Raw genomic sequence first — 22,780 nt, 5'->3', positions numbered from 1 at the left:
GGTGCCATAGCTTCTGTAAGTGCGGCTGTGCATGTAGTTATGCGCACGGATGTGCTCAGTTGTGCGCGCAGCTCAGATGTGCACGTCTGTATTGGACGTGCACAAGTTATGCGCATCAGCCGCCCGGCCTGCCCCATGCGTATCACCAGTGGAAAAGGGAAGATGGCACCGATGATCCCCGCGAGTAAGATGCCCCCCCCCCATCCCCCCGAGGGTCTCCACGTGTGTGGATCCTTGCACCGGATCGGGGCCTAGTTCAACCAAGGGTGCTCAACCTGATCGGTGCTCCCTTTTTAACCTCGCCGGAAGAAGGAATCTGTACGGCAATCCGAGCGCTGGAGACTGGAGACCTGAATTTAAAGATTTCTGCTTACCTGGTCTCGGCGCTTACTGATCGTGTGCCGGATGGTCTCCAGCTGCAGGGGGTGAGGGAATTACCTTCACTGCAGCACTCTGTTCTGCGCCCGCTGCCTTTCAGCCACTCTGGGGGCTAAGGCCACGCCAGGAACCGGCTACCGGACCAAGGCTACCGGACCAAGATATCTGAGGGATATCTGAGATCACCTCAGGAATTCTCAACCGGGGGAGGGACCCTTAGGTATCACTACAGGAGAGCAGGGCTCCATCTTCTTTAAGGTAATTTTGTCTTCTTGCTGTAATTTTCCTAACACTGTGTAGTGTGTGGGATAGTGTCCGCATCTGCTAGGAGACAGAGATGCTGAAGTTACTGCAGGGGTATATCTAGGGTGACGTCAGCTTTGAAATCTGACTCCATCGACCATCTGCTAGTAGAAGAGCCTATAACGCACTGGTCCTGAGTCCAGCTGGCTACACGCTAGGAAATAGTCTCTTTCACATCACCTCTTAACCATGCCAGTCAATTGACCTTCTTTCTACTTTTTTTTAATGCGTAGAAAACATCTGGACTGGGCTTCTAAGATAGTATTTTTAAACAATGACCACACTCAATGTAAACTTTACCTTTGTAGCTGTACTTGTATTTTTTTTTCTGTTTTCCTCATTTTATCAGACTCCCTTTTGAAATTTTAACACTAGAGCTGTTGTGGTATAACTGGGTACTAATGAAGTTTTAGTGGCTAAATGTAGGCTCTCAGGTAGAAAATTGAAATCCAGAACCTCCAGGGGTGCATTCTCAGAAATGCTCCCCATTCCATGGGAAGGACCCCCAGAGGCAGGCTGAGTTCCAGAGTCTTAGTATGTGGATGAGGGAACAGGGTTTTAAATCAATTAGGGCACATTCTGGGAAGGGGGGGGGGGGGGGGGGAGTATATTCCGATGGGATGGGCTCCATCTTAACCAACACTGACTTCTAGTCATGCCATCATTAATGGAAGCCCAATTGGCGTCTACCCAATCCATAGGTTTCATTTGTAAGACTCAAGCTTGCACTAGATGGCCAGAATTATTTAAGATTTTATAAACTGAAATCTTTTCTTTTTAAAAAGAAGCATGTCCCTGAGGGTGAAAAGGGGGGGGAGGACATTTTATTGCGATTGTGTTTGACTTTTTATTTATTTTATTGTATTTTTTTTTTTTTTAAACTATTGTTCCTTGATTTGAGATTTGTAACAATTTGAGCATGTAAAATGTGAATAAAAATATAAAAATGTCTGGCCTGGATTACTAACATACAGTGTTTCAAATAGGACAGAAATACAGCCTACAGGCTCTCCAGAGATCTAAACTCTCTGCAAGACAGCAAAAACATATCAATTCTCTAACTCAATTAAATGTGCCCAAGGTCTGTCTCACCTTTGGGTAAGTTCTTCATATTGTAAATGCCAAGCTGAGAAGAAACTAATGCAAAACATTGTAGCATGTAGAGTAATTCTAGCACCCCATTATATTACTGACATTTACTGAAGCAGCCATTATGACATACAGGGCATACAAAGGCTCTATGCCACTCCACTCCAGAATTTCCTGTGATGTTGCAGAAGAGGGCAGCTTGTAACCTGACAAGGATCTGGAAGCCACCACAGGCCTGGATGCACATGGAAACAAAGAACAGGCAAGAGCTGGATTAGGATTAAGCAACATAGGTACATGATTAGGGCACCAACTGTTGCAAGATACCGGAAAAAAAAAATCCCTGCCCCCCCCCCCCCCCCCCAAAAAAAAAAAATCCCCACACATTCTTGCCTATGGGCACTATGATCTTCAATTTGCTCCTTAGACAGGCTATAACCAAATGAAAACATTACAGTGCTTTTAACCTTCACTTCCTCCTTACAGTCATTAAAATTTCCTGATTGTGCATCCAGTTTAATCACCCTCTGGCAGTGTATACAGTATGTGCTCCTGATCTGCAGGAGATAGGACATTGAGTGTAACAGAATCCTTCTGATCATAATGAAGTCACACTATTAACCAGGGCTGCTCGTGGCAGAGGGATAATTTAATGCAGCATGAGCAGTGTGACAGAGTTTAAGTTAGAAACCAAATATTTTAAAGATCACTGGTATGGGTCCAATTTTGAAACCATCAATAATACACTCTGTAAACCCAACCCATCATTTTTTCAAATTTCATTGCAGTGGTCACATATTATGTTTGTGTAAATTATGTTACAATTATGTATGAATAAAAGTTTTTGAGGTGAAAGGGGGTGGTTTCATATAATATTTAAGCGGGAACCATCCAGGTTGTCCCGTCCTTTTGTATAATCATAAACACAGCAAACACAAGAGAAGGGGGGAGGGGGGGGGAGGTGTTATCAAAATTGTGCCACGAACAATAAAATGTTTACTATTTTAATGTGCAACCTCAATTAATTTATGTGCTCATGCTGTGCCATCAACAGCATCCTTATATTCAAACAACCGCCAATGATAGACTACTTAACTAAATAAATAAAATGCACATTAAAATAGTAAACAATTGTTTGTGGCACAATTTTGATAACACAAGAGGAGGAGGCTTGGTGTGTTTGATTATACAAAAGGACAGGACAACCTGGATGGTTCCGCTTAAATATAGCAGAGTGGCTTACCTGTAACAGGTATTCTCCCAGGACAGCAGGATGAAGTCCTCACATTTAGGTGACATCATCAGACAGAGCCCTGTCACGGAACACTTTTGTCAAAGTTTTTAGAACTTTGACTGGCACACTGAGCATGCCCAGCGTGCCATAAGCCCTGTGGCCACAGGGGTCTCCCTTCAGTCTCCTTTGTAGCAAAAAGGTGCAAGCGAAAAACAAAATTAAAAAACTGCTTTGGACCCAACTCCACGGGGTGGCGGGTGGGTTTCATGAGGACTAAATCCTGCTGGTCCTGGGAGAACACCTGTTACAGGTAAGCAACTCTGCTTTCTCCCAGGATGGTAGTCCTCACATGTGTGTGATTAGCAAGCTACAGGCTGACTCATATTTAATTTGGACCAACAGCATACAACTTGTGCAGGCGGCACAACAACTGGTACACTGTTGGTAAAAATGAGGCAGCCTGAAAATCACAGCAGATGGGAATTTACTGGAAATAAGTTATTCAAGACTGATTAGCCAAAGGCAGAGTCTTGACATCCTTCCTTGTCCAGGCAGTAATGTGCTGCAAATGTGTGAAGAGACCTCCATGTTGCAGCTTTACAGATCTCAGCAATCTGTACTGAATGATAATGTGCTACTGACGTTGCCATGGCTAGACCAGCTTGTGGTACTGGCTGTGCTCTGGGTGCTTTGGGCTGGCATGTATGACCCCTCTGAGGGGCTCTGGCTGGTCTCATTCTAGGTGCAGGAGGATAGTATTTGCGTGAGCGGTAGAAAGGTCTTCTGGGGTCCCTTCTCATGCTTTTGCGGGATGAGGAGGGAGCATCTGTCATGACTGTAGACAATTGACGTAGGATCTCATGGTGGTCTTTCAACTGAGTCACTGCGTCTTGTATGTTATCACCAAAACGATTATCTCCAGTGCAAGGGAGAACAGCAAGCTTGTCTTGGAACTCAGGTCTTAAATCAGAAGCTTTTAGCCAAGCCCATCTTCTAGCACTGATTCCTGTTGCTGACAACCGGGAAGCAGTCTCAAAGGAGTCATATGCCGCTCTTACTTCATGCTTCCCTGCTTCGAGGCCCTTGTGGATGGATGGCAGTCAGGCTCTCTTGTTGTTGCTCAGCCAATGAGTCGCTGAAATCTTGGACCTGTTTCCAAAGGTTTCTTTGGTACTGGGTCATATATAGCTGGTAGGCGGCTATCTGGGAAACCAACATGGAGCCTTGGAAAATTTTCTGACCCAGTCCATCTAAGAACTTCTGGTCCTTAACAGGAGGAGCTGAGGAATGCGGATGTAATCGTTTTGCCTTTTTCGGTGCAGATTCCACCACAACAGATTGATGAGGCAGTTGTGGTTTTTGAAAGCCTGGGGCATATTGAACTAGATATGTTGCATCTGTTTTCCTGTTTACTGGTGGAACAGTGCCAGGATGCTCCCTACAGGCAGTATAGGAGAGCCAACAGGACTTCATGCACTGGAATGGCCATAATTTCCTTGGAGGCAACAAACTGCAGAACCTCCAAGGTTTTGTAACGCGCGACCTCCTCCGCCACTAGATTGAAGGGGATGGTTTCTGACATTTCTTTGATAAAGTTGACAAAGGAAAGGTTCTCGGGAGGAGACTGCCGTCTTTCCTCTGGAGGAGAAGGCTCTGAGAGCAGGTCCTCAGATGTAGAGATATCTGTATCCACATCCTCCCATGGGTCATAGGTAGTCTCATGTCAAGATCCGGAAGGAGGGAGAATGTCCAACACTCCAGGGTGTGTGGGCATCAATGGAGGCTTTGGTGGAATCTATGGCATTGAGGGGAATGGTGGACGATTAGGTCCTGAGAGCCCTGATGGACCTAGAAGCGGTTCTGGCATCGATGGACCTGGAGCCAGACCGGAAGTAGTGTCGTCACCCTCCAAGGAGCCCAGAATGGGTATCAGGAGCTGCGGAGGTCTCGATAGCCAACTCAATGCCGATGGAACGGGTTGAATCGGAAAAGCACCGATGAGGGTATCAAGTTGGTCCAGTAGCGGTGCAAACATAGATGGTTCCGGGGTCTGTGCTATGGGGGCCGGCGTCGCTGGTGGTTGTAGGTTCCAGAAGGCATCGAGGACTGCCTGGCAGACAAGGATGTCCAGTTCCTCCCTGAAAGCTGGTGTTGATAGCGCAGCTACAGGGGGAGGCAGGCTAGGCATTACTGGCTCTTCCACAGGAATATGTGGAGGCACAGTACCCAGCACTGTTGGTGGTGGGGAAAGGCCTCGGGGTCAGAGGAGGATAGGGCTCCTCTGCCCAAGCCCTCTTCAAAGGCGGCTCAATGGCCATCGATGCCACTGCGAGGTCTGTGCCAGCACCGGGAGTGGAATCGCTTTGGTGGCAATGTTTCCCTATGTGCTCGGTACGGTCTTTCCCCGGCACAGAGGATGACGCTACCGATGCCCTTGATGGCGTCTGTGACGGACAGTCAACATCTCCCTGCCACTCCCGGCGAGGCTTGTCTGTGGAAGGATCTTTACTCGCTGGTGATGATTGCGCAGAAGTTGATGAAGCCAACTTTGATTTGATTTGAAGAGTGACTCCATCTTATCCAGACGGGCACATCTGCCTTTTGGAGTCATTTGGGCACATTTGGGACACCGATGGACATCATGTGATGAGCCCAGGCACAGAACACACTCCGTGTGAGGGTCCGTAATGGACATTATTCGCAGATCCTCTGGGCATTTTCTGAACCCGGTTGCCATGCCCATAAAAAGGGTGCAAAATTGTCGGTGGCCTGCGGGAACCGAATGGTAAGGCAGCAGAAACTGACCAGAGACACTGGAAAAGTACTCACCGAGCGTCAGAGGAAACGGAATGCGATGGGAGACCCTTGTTAGGGGACTTTTAAAGAAGTAAAACTTCAAGTTTTTTCGTGAGGAAAAAAGTGAGAAATCTCAGAGCTCCTAACCCGCAAGGCAAACTGCAGCATGGAAAAAAAGACAGAAGGGAGACCCCTGTGGCCAGAGGGATTATGGCATGCTGGGCATGCTCAGTGTGCCAGTCAAAGTTCTAGAAACTTTGACAAAAGTGTTCTGTGACTGGGTTCCAACTGATGACATCACCCACATGTGAGGACTACCATCCTGCTTGTCCTGGGAGAATATATGAAACCACCACCTTTCACGTCAAATTTTTATACATGCATAATAGTTACTTAATTTACACAGAAACATAATACGTGACCACTACAATGGGTTGGGTTTACAGAGTGTATTATTGAGAGTTTAAGTTAGTGCACATTATGCTAAACCACATTTGCTTTTTTGACATATGAATAAGGGACCTATGTGGTCTTGAAAGCCCATCTATTTCACTACTATATTTCGATAATTCTCTTATTGGTCCAACACAATATATCAGAACCTGCAGAAAAAAAAATTGGGTCCTTAACCTGCAAGAAGAACTGCAGCTTGAACCAAGTGCTCAGCTGAGTTCCGGCTCTTCTCGATTCTGCATCAAAAACCATGAGTGGGCTAAATCTGAAGAGCTCCTGTGATGTTCTTGAGAACAATCCTACTACTACTATCTAAAATAAAACCTCCCAAACATGAAACCACAGCTCAAAGCACACACATTAAACTGCATAACTTTCCTATTATGAGCATATCAGATTATTTTGATCTGCATAAAATAAAAATGAGTCATTACTCTTCTTCAGAATGTTTATTGCATGTCTTACATTTCTAGTAGAAAACAATAGCTAAGAATTAAAGTAGACAGACACACAGTATCCTTCAGAAGACTGGGCATAGAAAAGAAGAGAGAAGTTTATGTACACCGCAGAGCTGCCATACAACTCCAGGGTCCGAAATGAAACAAGGTCAATCCCCTTTATTTTTTGTCCTGGTGGTCCTCCAGCAGATACAAGTCACTAGGAAGAAATAGTCTTTGGGTTGCCCATTATCCATGTGTGGCTCCTATGGCTTTCAAGCTCATCTCCTTGGTATACAGAATTAAATGCCTTTCTGAAAATACTCACTGCACATTGAAAACAGAAGGAAAAAGCCCAGCATATATTCATCATTAGACAAGGATTATGCTGTCTGATGTTACTGAACAAACAACCTGTGCATCCAGTTCTGTGCTCTCTGCATAACACTGGGCATCTATGAGGATATGAGCCAGTTAAAATGAGCAGACATGATCTGGAAGTCATAGATTGGCCTCATGTGGGCAACCAAGGATCTCATTTCTCATTTATTTATTTTCATCTCTGCCATTCTGAATTCCAAGCCTAGCAGTTTATAGAAAGTTTGGTGCAGTCCTGTTTAGGCTGGACCTGGCTGAATGTCTCTTTCACAACTCCCAGTTACTATGCAGCTCTTCAACCTTGAAACATGTAGGATGAAAGTATGATGGAAAAAAAAAATGAAAAGCCATCCTTGACACACAACTACAAATTCAAGATTCACTCATTCTGCCCCAACCTCTTCTTCAATGCCTACATCTCAAACAGAACAAAATAGTGCAAGAAATTAAAAAAAAAAAAAAAGACAGAGCTTAGCTATTCTGCAAGGAACAAACTGTCCGACTGGATTAATACTGTGAGCCAGTTGATGCTAGAAATGGGAAACGGCCCGGCCCCTGGCATAGGTAGCATGCAGTAGGTACTCCATTCACAGGGCTATTAGGAGCAGGACAACGAGACAGACCTGGGATGCAGATGATCTAGGGAGGAATAAAGAACAGCTAGGAAGAGGAAATACATCCCTACCCCTACCAAATGCAGTCTTTATACAAATAAATACCCACTGCTTCATATAAGTTACCCCTGCACCCAGAGTTGTTCTTTTTCTAACTCATGTGATTACTACATTGTGGGAGGTGATCAAAAAGGAACAGATTTCTTATCCCCCACCAAAAAGAAAAAAAGCCCACCTGCCAATATTTTATCATTAGTGTACTATAAAGATCACCTTTTCAGTCCTGACAAACACTCAAGTCAATAGCAGGAAGGGAGAAATGCTATGGACTGTTAGGCATCCTACGTTCTTAAGAAAAACTACAGAGAACATTGCCATAGGCTTAATATATTCTGATCCCTATTTTGTGAGAAGCATGTTAAAACCTAAAGTGTCGGTTAAAAGATCTAAAAAGTATTTTCTGCTAATCTTTTCCTCAAAGCCCAGGAGGCAGTGCATGAGAGGATGGCCCAGACTCTACCTTGCCCCTCTTCAGCCCGATTCTAGCCCCTTTCTGTCTAAAAGACTCCCTGGCCCAGGGAGACTGCCACCAGCAGCCGTAAGCAAACCTCAACCAACAAACACACACAGAACAGGATGAGAGAACACAAAGGGGAGTTTTCCTAGCAGTGTGCTTCAGTCGGATTTTGTTCGATCATCGTTCACGCAGCAGGCTGTGCCCCCCAGCTCCCTCACGGCATGCTGAGAGATGGCAAAGGGACCCGGGGGTGGGGGGGGGGGGCAGCTTGAGTGGCTCAGAAGCAGCAGGGGAGGTGGTCGCGGTCCTGGGGGGATCCTTCTGCCACAGCCGGGATCGCAGAGGTTTGCTCAGTACCAACTCTGCCAGTGTCTTGACAGCGTCTGTTGCAGAAAATCTGACCTTCTTTATCTAGAGCCGTGCTCTGCAAAAGAAAAACCAGCAGGGAAAGGAGAATTAGATGCCTGGCACCGGTCGAAGTCAGCATTCAGCGATTCCACAACAAATCCACTGCTGAGCATGCACTAAGCAGAGAAAAGGAGAAACATCACCCCTAATTATTTTCCACCATTATAAAGAAACACCAAAAATATAGGGTTAGGTTGTTTAGGGAAGGGATTTGGAAGTGTTTCTCAAACTGAGTCCGATTGCATATTCCTGTGAAACAGGGCTGCAGCGAAGGGGATTTAAGTAAGAATTAGATTTTTTTTTTTTTTTTATGTAGAGCAGAGTTTTGTTTGCATCTGTGTTTTTGATCTTGCTGCAGTGCCTAATTTACTTTAAGACGGGGCTGCACTATCCAAATCGATAACTACTGATTGCAATCAGGAGGATCTCTCAGCACAAGCACACATGATGGCTGGAAGAAGCTGCGTCACCGAACCCATCACCCACTGCTGACCTGCACACCTCTGGGATCATTTCTAAAGTTGGGGCTCTGCCACAGGAAGCTTCCACCCAGATTCTGATCTCACCTTGCGAGGAATGTGGTAAGTGCATTCCAACAAATGAGGTTCAACCTACAGGCAATATCCAATGCAAGAGATGCAAGCTGGTGAAATCAGGCAGGAAGCAGGCAAGGAAGCTGCAGGTGGTGATGGCAGCCAGGCTGAGGAGCATCCAGGAAGATGAAAGTTTTATTGAAGCTTAAACATGGAGATTTCAAATGTCCATGATGAAGAGCCAGCTAGAGAGAACAGGGAAGGATAAAAGGACAACTGTGCATTCCATTTGCATAAAAACTAGAAGACACTTCCAGCAGCAGCAGTTCAATTACAGAACTGCACCACACACAAAAGAAGAAACAGGGCACTCCAGAGGAAGCAAAAGAGAAAGTGAGACAGAGGGACCCAGCTGCAGATGAGACATGCTGTTCAGGGAGATGTGATGTCTACCAGAGGCCCAAATCTGAGACATAACAGAAAGGCTATGAATGTCATTATTTCCTCCAAGCTGCTCATGCATGCAGGAATCCATACTGCAAGATATGGCCCGGAGCAAAGTCAGAAAGTACTACATGCACTGGGGGGGAGAGGAAGGGGCCCAGGAGGTGGTCTTGTTTATCCTTCTAATCAAGGGTAAAGGCATGGCTAGAGAAACTCATCCTGGAGACAAACGAGCGGCTGCCGGATACTGACAAGGCTTTGGTTACTTGGAGCACGGTCTGATATTAAATGAAAACGACCAGAGAAAAAAAAATGGGATACTCTTTCCCATTCTTGATCGGTGCATCTTTGTTCATAGTCTCACCAATCTAGGAGGAAGAGTTTTAAACTAGGTCCATCAGGGGACAGAAGCCTACAGGTAAGCAGGACACACAGCACCTGGAATGAAGCTGTGGGAATGGAAAAGCGTACAGAGATCTGTATAAGCAGGTGGAGACACTGAAGCAGTGGTACACTGGAAGACTTAAAATACCAGAAGCAAATCTGAAATTGGGAGAGTAAAGTCAAATGACAGCGGAAAGATCAGTGCAAGTTCTAGGAAAGTATAGACAGGAAACAAGAGGGACTTGAAAAATATAACCTGAAAGGTTTTGGGTCTGATATTCAGAGCTATGTTAAGTAACTTAGCCGGAGAGAATTATCTGGCTAAGTTACAATGTGATATAACAATGCATGCGAATAAGTGCTGAGCCAGATAAATTCTAACCGGCTAAGTCTAGACCTGCTATCAGGCGCATCTAAGTTAGCTCTATAACGTATGCGGCTAAATCCAAATATCACTAGTTAGCCGGATAAGTTATGTGGCTAATTTGCTCCATCCCAACCCACCCACTACACCCACAATTTATATGGCTAACTTTTCAGCTGGATAAGTGACTTATATGGCTAAGTGGGGGGTGCTGAACACAGGCACATATTCAGCAGCCACTACTTAGCCGCATAAATCCTACTTATCTGGCTAAATAGCACTGAATGTGCTTTGAATATAGACCTCCATACGTATAAATCCTTGTAGTTTATCCAAACTATTCTTTGATCACTGTGATGGAAGAGGACACTGATGTGGTTGCAGTAATCATGGTTCAGTGATAAATCAGGACTAGAAGGCAAATACACCAGAATATAGTCTCTTCAGAAACGACAGAATAGTTTTAAAAAAAAAAAAGGGGGGGGGGGGAAGAAGAGTAACTTTATATATTAGGGCCAAAAAAGCCACTGAGGTACCAAGTGAGCAAGGAGAGGTTGAGATGCTATAGGTTGTCTTGGAGAGACATTAGATGTCTACCATATTTGTAGGTGCAATCTGTAGGCCATCATCAGAAAGGGAAGAGGCACATGAAGCTATAGACATGACAGACCACAGCTTTTCATGCTGACCTGTGGAGGGTAACAGACTACCTAAACTTACCAGATGTAGACTGGCATATGCCAGATGCTGAATCAACTAGAAGCGATACTAAAATCATTTCAAATAGTCTCTCTCACACAACTGGTTGTGGCAAGGCGATACCGGATCTGGCACCAATGGATCCCATATCACCGAGGTTATGGTAGAAGACAATCTAGGTTCAGTGATCACCATATGTATGGTAGGGTGGGCATGAGAAAAGTGGAACACAACCAAACTCTACCAGCACAAAGGTCCTTCATTTCAGATGGGCTAAGAAAACTGAAAAATAAATAGAAATAGGAGACAAGAAAGGGCCAAACAAGCCAAAGCAAAAAAAGGGTCAATTAAACTGATGAAGACTCCGAGTTAAGGGAGAGGACAGAACTTTCTTTGGATACAAATGAAAAGGCGGCCAAAAAGGGAGTAGCATACATTAAAGGGGAGGGTGGGTTTAGCGATGATGAGCATCAGAAGAAAGATTTTAAACAAATTCTTTTGCTCTGTAGTCACAATAGAAAGAGAGGGCATACGAAGCTGTAGGGTGAATACATTACCATTTACCGAGGCGGTAATATTCAATAAACAGGCACAACTGAAATTAAACCCAGCTACGGGGCCTGATGGAGTACATCCCAGAATCTTGAAAGAGCAAATTGATTAATTTATTTCTCTAATTTAATATACAATACAAATAAATCAAAAACAAAAGGAGGTACTGACTGTACCCCTCACAGCCCCATTCAATTTATCACTTGAAAAAGGAGAGGTGCCAAGAGACTGGAGAACGTATGTAGTACCCCTCAACGAAAGTGGTTATAGAAACTAAAATCCTGGTAGAATTCAAGCATACAAAGGGATCTTAGAGAAGGAGGGCGGGAGGAAGACAACCACAGATCAAAAACCGCGACAGCACAGAGTGGACAAACATCTATGTTTCTGTGACATCTTAAAAAAAAAAAAAAGCCTAAAATGTTTGGTTGGCCACTGTTTCTGTGCAATCGAACCTGAGAATTGTATTAAAATGTTCTTAGGTGCTTTGGGACCACAGTGCCACATCAGTACAATACAATCCTGATCACTTCCTCGCAGGTCTGACCAGCATTGCAAGGAAAGCATCTCTATGTAGGCGCATCAGCAGTTACGGGAAGTCAAGGGGGGGTGGGGGGTGGGGGGGGGGAGAGAGGATGTGAAAAGCAATACGAATTCTGAAAGAATGGAAAAAAAAAAAAGATCAGCGAAGCAGAAAAGTAAAAAGTTACAGCACAGAGAGAAGCAGTAGGGAGTTTTCCAGGAGAGAGTCTGAAATCCCTGTGCAGTCCTAGGAAACAGATTTGTGTGCTATGATTTTTCACAATGCTAACCCCTTCATTAATCAAACCAATACAAATTATTATTATTATTTTTTTTTTTTTAAAAGAGAGGTGAGAGACTTCTGATCTTACATTTGGAAGAGTGATTGTGCGAGAGTTTGAGAAAAACTCGTCAAAAGCAAGCCACAACATTCATTCAGCAGGCTTCAGGACACAAACCATCCATGAGGAAAGCACACAAAACACCATTCTGCATGATAAAACTGGAAGGAAAAGGCAGCCATGCATAAAGATGAAAAATGGGGCATTTACATTGCTTAAATAAAAAGCAGCAAACTAAATTTGCCACATTGCTTCTAGATAACTAGAAAAATGTTGATTTAACTTTCCTGTTGTGAGCAGTTGCCAAGCTAGTAAAGCCCACCTAAATTTCTAGTTAAAAATTGCTCACTTGCCAGTAAATTGTTTTTATTTTTTTTATTATTAATTATTTGTTTTTATTTGTATTTATTTATTTATTTTAACGGTTATTGGCTTTCTCCCCATTTGTTTTTTTTTTGCTCAGGTTAGTCAAGCAGCATGCATCGCACTGAAGTCTGATCAATGGCCAGAACAGATTTTGAAATGGTGACTTCCTAAAGAGCCTCTCTCTTCTTTCTGCTGCTCACAGGCACTGTATCCAGTGAGGAGTGGCAGTGATGGAGTTGAGTTTCACTGGTTCACTCTCCACTAACACCAAAAGGTGTCACTAATGCTTACCCTGTGATAGGAGTGGGCTGGTACATGAGTTTACCATGTGTCTATGAAAATCACTACAAATCTTATCAAAGGCTTTGGAATGTTAAAATTAATTCAGCATCCGTGCAATGTATTTATCAGGGCCAGACATGCTAGACTTCCCGTTCCCCCTCCAGTCACGAAGCACTAAAACCAATTTATATTTTTGCTATAAATTACACAGTACGACAGTATTGCAATTTATTTTTTAAAAACATTTGATGCATCTGGCTATTTAGGAAAATAGAAGATTAGTACAATCTGGGATTAGGAAAGCATCACACTACAATCCCATTAAATAATTGTCCTTTCAATGTGTTTCAAATCCCAGAAGTGGGATGGCCATATCGGCACTGGATTCTTTGAAGGTTCTGTTACCTTTTCTTGGACTAGCTAAGAATAATCCAAAGATGGTGCGGTACATTAAGCTTTCCAGACCATACAGGACCTCTTCTCTCACCTCCATTACCCCCTGAGTTAAGTGCAAGGTTGAAGGTAAGAAGCATTTATAGATATCATGGTAAGATTAAGATATACTCTATGCTTTCTTCCTTCAGCTTTGCAATTGCATACTAAAAAAAAAAAAAAAAAAAAGGACCTATTTGGTCTTAAAAGGGTCTTGTACATCACACATTTTGGTTTATTCTTACCTTGATTCAATAAAGTATCATAACCTAGAGAGTCCAAGCCCAAAACATCACATGATGTAAGCATATACTGCATGAGGACCTGAAGTTCCAGTGACAGCTGTAAAATGCAATAGCATCTCAGTCAAATCGGTAGGCCAAGGCACAGAAAACATCATGGTGGTACTTTGTACATGCCCACCCTACCCTTTATCTGCTTGGGCAAGAGAGGAAACATTCAAAATTGTAAACACACACACAAACCCAAACACAAAAAAAGCACCTAACATCCCAGACACCATCCTTCTGACTTCACATATATCATCCAATAATGGAATAAATTAATTTCACAGCTGATTCTTCTGTGTTAAGCTTTCATGCAATCAAAGAATGATGTTCTCACTGCACAACAGGATGCGGTTTTGGGGTGAAGTCGTTGTCAAAATTAAAATTTGGATTTTGCAGCCCATAGGTGGGGGGGGGGGGGGGGGAGAAAGGAATATGCAATCAGAAGGTATTGCTGGTGGGATACATGAATTGGAAATATTTCCTGAGATTTCTGGGTAAATGGTGCCATGGCAAAACGCTTTACAGGATATCGACTTCTGGTCAACATGATGAATGAAATGGAGTCATGCTCTGTATGGTGCAAGTTGCATTGTCAAGGTGCATGTTGCCACTGCAAAGGTGACAGCAGGAGTCTCTTTTCACATTTACTATTTGTTTAACAATCCTTAGCAGCCAAAGCACTCCAAAAGTCAGAGATTTTCCCTCTGACACACTCCAACAATTTGGATTTAAAATCCCAGGTCATCTTTGAATCCTGCTAGTTTATGGGTCCTATGAATGTAAAATTAAACTGAGGTGATTTACTAAATTTAGCATGCATGAAGGGTAGGGTTTCTTTTATTTTTTTGTCTATAGGAAGAGACTTAGAATTCAGCTAGATTTTTTTTTTTTTAATTGGTCAGGATGGAGGAAACAGTTTCTGAAATCTTAAGTGGGTCAACTAGTGGGCCAGCCTGGTGACTCAGTGGCAGTGGTGCATACAACCACGTGAGAGATAAGAAAATTGGTTCTTACTTCCTAATTTTCATTCCTATAGTACCAAGGATCAGTCCAGAGAAGTGGGTTGTGTATCCCTACCAACAGGTGGAGTCAGAGAACAATTAGAACTTTGGGCACTGCTACATAACGAGAGTGCCACCTGCAGTCCCTCAGTATTGACCTGTACCCAAGCCAAACAACCAATACTAACAGGCGAAGGGGCGACCAAAAACCACTGTCCCCCACTTCGCCCCAAGGAAACAACACGAGTAAATAAACAGTTAGAAAACAACTGCTCCAACAATCGTAATCTGGAAAAAAGGAGCTCTATGAAAACCTAGGCAAATTGTAGCAAACAGTCTTTCGGTAACTGAAGTAAGGGGTGGGCCTCTGGCCCGATCCTTGGTACCATAGGAACGAAAATTAGCAGGTAAGAACCAATTTTCTTTTCCCTATACATACAAGGATCAGTCCAGAGAAGTGGGATGTACCCAAGCCACCCTACACTGTGCGGGAACCTGAAAGACCCTCGCGTAGAACACTTGCACCGAAGGACGCCTCAGAGGCCTTAACGTCCAAGCGATAATGCTTAGTAAATGTGTGCAAAGAGGACCACACTGCCGCCCATTCTCCTGAGGTGATAGCAACTGACACTCCGCTCAGGAAGTAGCCTGAGCCCTGGAGGAATGAGCTTGGAGTCCCAAAGGCACTTGGCGGCCACGGACCAAGTATGTTGAAGTAATAGTCTCTTTAATCCATCGAGAAATGGTCGCTTTAGACGCCTTGTCCCCTTTCTTTGCCCCCCCCCCCCCCCCCCGAAAAGAATGAACAAATGATCGGAGCATCTGAAGTCATTGGTAACCTTTACATAACGCAATAAGACCAGATGCACATCCAAAAGAAGAAGATCCTTGTCCTGAGGCGACCCCCTGGAACCGTGTGGGAACCCTGGAAGCTCCACTGTCTGATTAACATGAAAGGCCGAAACTACCTTAGGAACAAAGGAAGGAACCATGCGTAACGTCATCCTATCGTCATGAATCCGCAAAAAAGGGTCATGGCACGACAGGGCCTGCAATTCAGAAATCCGACGCGCCGAGCAAATGGCCACCAAGAACACGGTCTTCAAGGTTAGAACTTTCAGGGAAGCGGTGCGTAGAGGTTCGAAAGGAGCACCACAGAGCACACGCAATACAAGATTTAAACTCCAATCTGGACACACCGCATGGACGGGAGGTCATAAATGTTTGACCCCCTTGAGAAATCGAACAATGTCAGGGTGTGCTGCAAGCGAACCACCAGCAAACTTTCCCCGCAAGGCTCCCAAGGCCGCTACCTGGACCCGAAGAGAATTGAACACCAAACCCTTCTTGAGCCCCTGTTGCAGAAAATCCAGTACCAGAGAGACCTCGACGCAGGAACGCTGATGACACCAGGTCTCAAAGAGCCTCCATACCCTCACACAGGCCAGGGAAGTGGACTGACATCTCACCTGCAATACAGTGGAAATAACTTGTTCAGAATAACCACTCAATCATAAACGTCGCCTCTCAAAAGCCAAGCTGCGAGAGAGAAGTGATCCTCCCGATCTGAAAAGATGGGACTTTGACAAAGTAGATGCGGTAGATGAGCCAGCTGCAAAGGACCCTCTAGGGTCAAGCGAATCAGATCCACGAACAATGGGCGGCGCAGCCACTCTGGAGCCACCAGCACTACCCTTCTGGGGTGGAGTTCTATGCGATGGAGAAGCCGATTGATAAGAGGCCAGGGGGGAAAGGCAGACAACAGAATCCCCGTTGGCCAGGGGCACACCAGAGCGTCGAGACCGACTGAGCTTTGTTCTTTTCGACGGCCGAAGAAGTGTTCTGTCTTCACATTCTCCCACGTTGCCATCAGATCCAACTGTGGGACCCCCCCATCTGGCACAAATGCGGTTCCATGCTTCGGGAGACAGTTCCCACTCTCCCGGGTCGAGTTGTCGCCTGCTGAGAAAATCTGCCTGCACCTTATCCACGCCTGCGACACGGCAATTCCCCCAAGACGACGCTCCGCCCAAGTGAACAGAAGACGTGTTTCGAGCGCCACCGCAGGACTTCTCGTCCCACCCTGTTGGTTAATGTAGGCCACCGTCGTCGCATTGTTGGAGAACACTCGAACCATGCGTCCCTGAATCCAGGGTAGAAACGCTTATACGGCAAAATGTACTGCTCTTGTCTCGAGACGATTGATGGACCATGAGCCCTCTGTTGGAGACCAAAGCCCTTGGGCGGATCTGGTGTCACACACAGCTCCTCAACCTGACAGACTCGCGAGGGGTTCAAATCCACCCCCTTCTCCAGATTGTCGCATGAAAGCCACTATGACAGATTGGCTTTAGACTCTGGAAAGCAGAGACAAGGGTAGGTGGAACTGCTCAGACACTGGACTCAACCGAGACAACAGCACACGCTGTAGCGGACGTAAGTGGACGAACGCCCACGGAACCAAGTCTAAGGTGGACGCCATGGATCCCAGCACTTGCAGATGATGCCACACAGTGGGTGTTTGAGTAGAAGTGCCTTTATCTGGCTCTGCAACCTGGCTTCCCAGTCCAACGCCAGAAAGACTCTGCCTCGCAAGGTATAGAAACAGTTTCCCAAATAGGTCAGCTCTTGGGTGGGTTCCAGGTGACTCTTCTGAAGATTAATGACCCATCCAAGCGATCTCAAGGTGAACATCACCATGCGAACCGATCTTTCGTAGTCCTCCCTGGTCTTGGCGCGAATCAGCCAGTCGTCCAGGTATGGATGGACCAGGATCCCCTGCTTGCGAAGGAAGGCTGCTACCACCACAATGACTTTGGTGAAAGTTCGAGGAGCCGTCACCAGACCAAATGGAAGGGCCCGAAACTGGAAGTGTTGTCCCAAGACCTTGAAGCGTAGAAACCTCTGGTGACATAGCCATATCGGAATATGCAGATAAGCCTCCATAAGATCCAGGGACACAAGGAACTCTCCCGTCTGAACAGCAGCCAGTACCATCCACAGGGTTTCCATGCGAAAACGAGAACGAAACGTGCCCTCCTTTTTGGGTACCATAAAGTAAACAGAGTAACGTCCTCGACCCTCTTCTGCCTCTGGAACTGGACAATGGTCTGTAGCTGGATCAGGCGCTGCAGGGTCTCCCATACCGCTTCCTGCGCGAGGCCACGCAGGACTCCACGAACACCTCCTGCATGGGACATAAAAACACTAGAGCGTAGCCTTCTCTGATCACCTCCAGGACCCAACGGTCTGAGGTGATCCTTGCCCATTTCATGTAAAAGCTGGACAATCTGCCCCCAACAACTTCAGTGACGGAATGGGGGACTCGTGGCTTCATTGGGAGGGTTTACTACCTCCTGTCCCGAGGAGTCCAGAATCCAAGCCGGGATGACTACCTCCTCGAAAGGACTGTTGCTGTCCTGAGGTCTGCTCAGACGTGGAAGGTGAGGAATACCTGCCGGAATGAAATTGGCGTGACTTCCAAAAATGCGGCCACAAAGGAAACACCTTTCTGGTGGGCCTTTTATCTTCCGGCAACTTATGCCCCTTAGATTCTCCGAGTAGCTTTACCAACTGCTCCAGTTCCTCACCGAACAGGAGCTTACCCTTAAACGGGAGGTTACACAGCTGAGATTTTGAAGACAAATCTGCTGACCAATTGCACAGCCACTACAGAAACCATGCTGCGTGCTGAAGTTCGCACTACATCGTTAAGCGCATCTGCTACAAAAGCAATGCCCGCTTCCAAACGAGCGCCCTCCAAGGCAGCACCACTGCCAGCTCCTGTAGTGGTGTTAGAGGCCTGAACCCAGCACAAACATGCCCTCTGCATGAGGCTGGCACAGATCGTGTCCCGAAGACTCAATGCAGCCACTTCAAAGACTCGCTTCAACTGGATCTCCAGCTTATTATCCTGCATATCGTTTAAAGCGGCAGCACCCGTTACCGGAATAGTGGTCTTCTTTGTCAAGGCCGAAACCTCCGCATCCACCTTCGGAATTTTCATAAGATCCAAGACATCTGTTGAAAGAGGATAGAACTTGGCCATAGCTCTGCCCACCTTGAGCCCCGCGTCCGGTGCATCCCACTCGCGGGTCACCAGCTTGTGAACCTTTTTAGGCAGTGGAAAGGATGAAGTGGGCCCCCGTATTCCATCAAGAACCGGATTAACCCCATTACTATCTGATTATTCCTGAGAGATCTTAAGCCCCAGAACTTCCAACACCTGGGGAATAAGGGGTCGTAGTTCCTCCCACTTAAAGAACCACGCTGGGATCATCCCCTTCTGTGGGTGGCAAATCATCTGCAGCATCTTGATCAGAGTCCCCAAGATCAAGAACCAAATCTGGAACCTGAGCCAAACCTGGATCCGGAACTCCAGAGGGTGGGGGAGGGGTCTGCGGCCCCTGGGGACCATCACTTTCCCCACAGGCCTGTTGTTCCTCGAGTCTATCCTCCTTGAACGGCAGCTCGGGAAGACCCACTGACTGAATTCGCCTCCTGAAGCCCGCCTGCTTTCTGGCCAGGAAAGCTTGGTGCATTAACAAGACAAACTCCGGCAAAAACGCCTCTGGGTCTCCAGCTGCCAGAATGGGATCCTGAGGAGGACCCAGTCTTAGCCCCAGTGCTGTCCTCCGCCACAAGGGCTAAGACTGGAGGGGATCCCTCCTCCGTTGTGCCTCGACATGAAGACCCCCCGTCCCGGGGGAGGGGCTCAGGACCCGATGAACTCTCCATCCCTAGGAAGGATAAAGGGAGGGAAAAAACAAAACTAAATTATTCTGCCTTCGCGCCCACACGCCTGACAGAGTGTGGATAGAAAGAGGGCCCCTTGAAAAAAAAAAAAAACGCGCAGCCACGCGGCCCAGGAGCTGAGGTGAGGAATGGAAAAAATAGAAAAAAAATGCCGACAGGCCCGTTGCGCTCGGCAGCATGCAACGGGCCGACAGGCCCGTTGCATGCTGCCGAGCGCGGTGAGCCGCACCAAAAACTGGCTGGCGAAGAAAACACTTACCCCGTCCCTTCAGAGCAACCCGGAGCCCCGGGAGTAGAGGGAAAGGGGGCCGAAGGACTGCCAAACACCCTGGAGTGCCTGCAAGGCTGGCTGTCCCAACCCGACTCCTTACCTCAGCTTGAAACCACAGAGGAAGTCTCACTCAGTTTTACTTTTTTTTTTAACTTTACCAAGTCCTGTAGAGCAGAGAGGGTCGAAGGAGCAGCTTTGGGGGAGCAGCCACGGAGGTAAGTAACCAGGAGCCCCTGGTCTTCACACTCCGAGTGGTGACGGACGAAACCCAGACAGAGGTAACCAACCACCCCCCCCCCCCCAACCCATCCAGCTTCGACTGAGGGATGGCCCACGAAGGTGCCTAACACCTCAGGAAGCAATCCTGAAGAAAAAACCCCAGAGAAAAACATCTAACTAAACTGAAAAATTAACTAAGACTGCAGATGCCTGTCTTCCAGCTGCTGGAGTCAGAGAAATCCTGAGGGACTGCAGATGGCACTCTCGTTATGTAGCAGTGCCCAAAGTTCTAATTGTTCTCTGACTCCACCTGCTGGTAGGGATACACAACCCACGTCTCTGGACTGATCCTTGTATGTACAGGGAACAGAGTTTCCCTAGTCAGGTCGAAGGGATGCTGTGGATGCACCATTCACAGTACTCTGCGGGGGGGGGAGGTCCCTGACATTGCACAATGCTGACCCCTACTGTGGACCAGATGGCCTGGGATGCCACAGAGGCTCCGTGTGATTAGTAGCCTCTGCCCAAGCGCAATCATTGTGATGACTGAGCTAGATGGGAGAGCAGAAAAGTGTAAAGGGGGGGGGGGGGGGAAGACACCCAGGTACTTATCTATGATGGCTTACAAAAGCACAGTCCCAAATAGAGGCTGGTTCTAGTTGAACCGGAAGCCCACAGAGCAAGAAAAACTACTAAGTTTGAGGGGGGGGAGGGGTGTTTGGGAGAGCGGATCAGGTGTGGACTCAGAGCGTGCAGGCGACTTAAGCGAACATATTATGACAAAGGAACTGGCGAGGTCAAGGCAGGATGTAAAGAGAACGCAGTGAGATTTTTCTGGACGTCCCCAAGCTCTCAAACATTCCGGCCATGATTTGAATTCATCTGTATTGAAATCTTTGTAATCAACTCTTCACAAGACAGTCCTAAGAACCTGAAAATAAAGAAGGGTCATTTCTCCTTTCCTCGTTTCTTTTAAACGTACAACGTAAGACTATGAAGCTGAAGAACAAAGCATTGCAGTTAGTACGTACCATTGCCTTGGATCTACCCAGAGGAAAGCAATGCGGACATTAGGAGGGGAAAAAAAAGAAAGAAGCAAGCAAGGGACAGAAACGACACTTTAAGCAGAAGTAGTACCAGTGAGACAGTTTTAAAACATTCTAAAGTTTGTTTTTTGTTTGTTTTTTTTTTTGAAGACAACACAAAATATCACAACCACAAAACATTTTCACTTGGCCTTAGCGTTAGGCAATGCTTTCCGTTAACATGGTGGACAGGAACAGGGATCCCTACAGACTTCGGCATAGATACCATGAAAATGGCACTGCCTACACCAGCTGCAGGTAAATGCAAAAGACTCTCTCCCCCCTCACCTCCCAGAATTTAAATACCACTTCCGTAAAAAACCCAATAGCAAGCCACAAAAAAAAAAAAATTACGCAGCAGATTAAAGTGTGGTTTCTTTAACTCTCTGCACACCCGACTGAGAAGTGACCCCCGTTTCGTGTGTGTGTGCGCGCGTATGTGGTTGAGGGGGGGGGGGTTTATTTGTGTGCTTTTCTTTTTAAACTTGCATCCCAATCTACTGTGGTGCTTTGTAGTCCACCTTTTCTCCATCCAAAATCAGCACTGCGGGTTCCACAATACTTGGAGAAAGGCATCACCTCCTGGACTGCCTTCAGAAATAGGTCACTTGGGCATTGCTCCAGGTGGGGGAAAGAAAAAAAAAAAAATTATACAGGTCTCCAAAAGAACTCCAACTCCGAGCCATAGGAGCGGATTGCGTTTGGAGATGGGGGTGGGGCAGATAAAATCAGAAGTCTGCTCACTACTTCAAGGACCAACTTTACTTTTTTTTTTTTTCCCCCCTCTCTGAGCGGCATCAGTGCCGAGCATGCTGCGGTTAGATACGTGCATTGATAAGTGCCCACTGAGGTCATCACCAAAGGCCTATTTCAAGAGCTGTGCTTTGGCAACAGACTATCTCAAGCGAGAGCCACCAAGAAAAGCCCAGAGTCCCAAGCAGGATGTAAGAGACCCCCCACGCAGCAGGGAAGCAAGATCTGTGCTGTGAGGGAGAGGCGAGACGAGCTTAGGAGGCATGCAGGCTTCAGATGCGCTGCGAGTTAAGCGTCAACAATTGCTTTTACTGAACGGCATCTCGTATAATACCAGGCCTCTGCTTCGGGCTCGTCTCCGCCGTCTCAACAGTGCAGGGAAATGTAGAGAAGGCTTGGGGGGAGGAGAGGGACGTGGCTCCTCTCTTTACAAGTCAAACTCAAACTGTCAAGCGAAATGCAGACAACAGCGTCAGCTTTACAATCCAGCCCTCTTTCATTACAAGAGGCTTTGCCGTCATCTACACACAGCGTTACACACCAAAACGGTCAGTTTTTCCTTCACATTAACACACCTTGGTTGTTATATGCACATGGACACTAGAGTTAGAGTGACGAGTTTTGGGAATATTCATCATGACTCATGGCATCAAGTGGGATCTGGAAACTTGTACAGCCTCAAGTTCGGTATGATAAGTTTTCTTTTTTGCATTTAGCTGTTTACTATCTGAATTTGGCTGACTGATGTACATCAGTGAGAATGTTTGCCAAAATGCTCCTAGTGCTTGTGCGTGTCAGATGTGCTAGCCCGCTCATCACCATCAGCAGGCTACATCCTAACATCTGTTTCCTTGTTTGTTTGGACACCAGGAAAGCAAGT

The 22,780-nt window shown here is 46.2% G+C and overlaps 1 protein-coding gene across 3 annotated transcripts in view; it reads right to left on the bottom strand.

Moving 5' to 3' along the window:
• Positions 1-6,674: 6,674 nt before the first annotated feature.
• The window catches only part of DCLK2 (doublecortin like kinase 2), a 319,571-nt gene continuing 303,465 nt past the window's right edge, over positions 6,675-22,780 (bottom strand). For 2 of the 3 annotated variants that reach the window (XM_029605030.1, XM_029605114.1), the window contains one exon: positions 6,675-8,623. In XM_029605030.1, coding sequence (XP_029460890.1) covers positions 8,477-8,623 — 147 coding nt within the window. In that variant the 3' untranslated portion in view covers positions 6,675-8,476. Of the gene's footprint in view, positions 8,624-22,234; positions 22,346-22,780 lie in introns of all 3 variants that reach the window. The other variant, XR_003857315.1, reaches the window with a different exon arrangement.

The sequence above is a fragment of the Rhinatrema bivittatum genome, chromosome 1 (assembly GCF_901001135.1).
Source record: "Rhinatrema bivittatum chromosome 1, aRhiBiv1.1, whole genome shotgun sequence".
In the NCBI taxonomy this organism is placed as follows: Eukaryota; Metazoa; Chordata; class Amphibia; order Gymnophiona; family Rhinatrematidae; genus Rhinatrema; species Rhinatrema bivittatum.
This window is presented reverse-complemented; position numbering and strand designations above follow the sequence as displayed.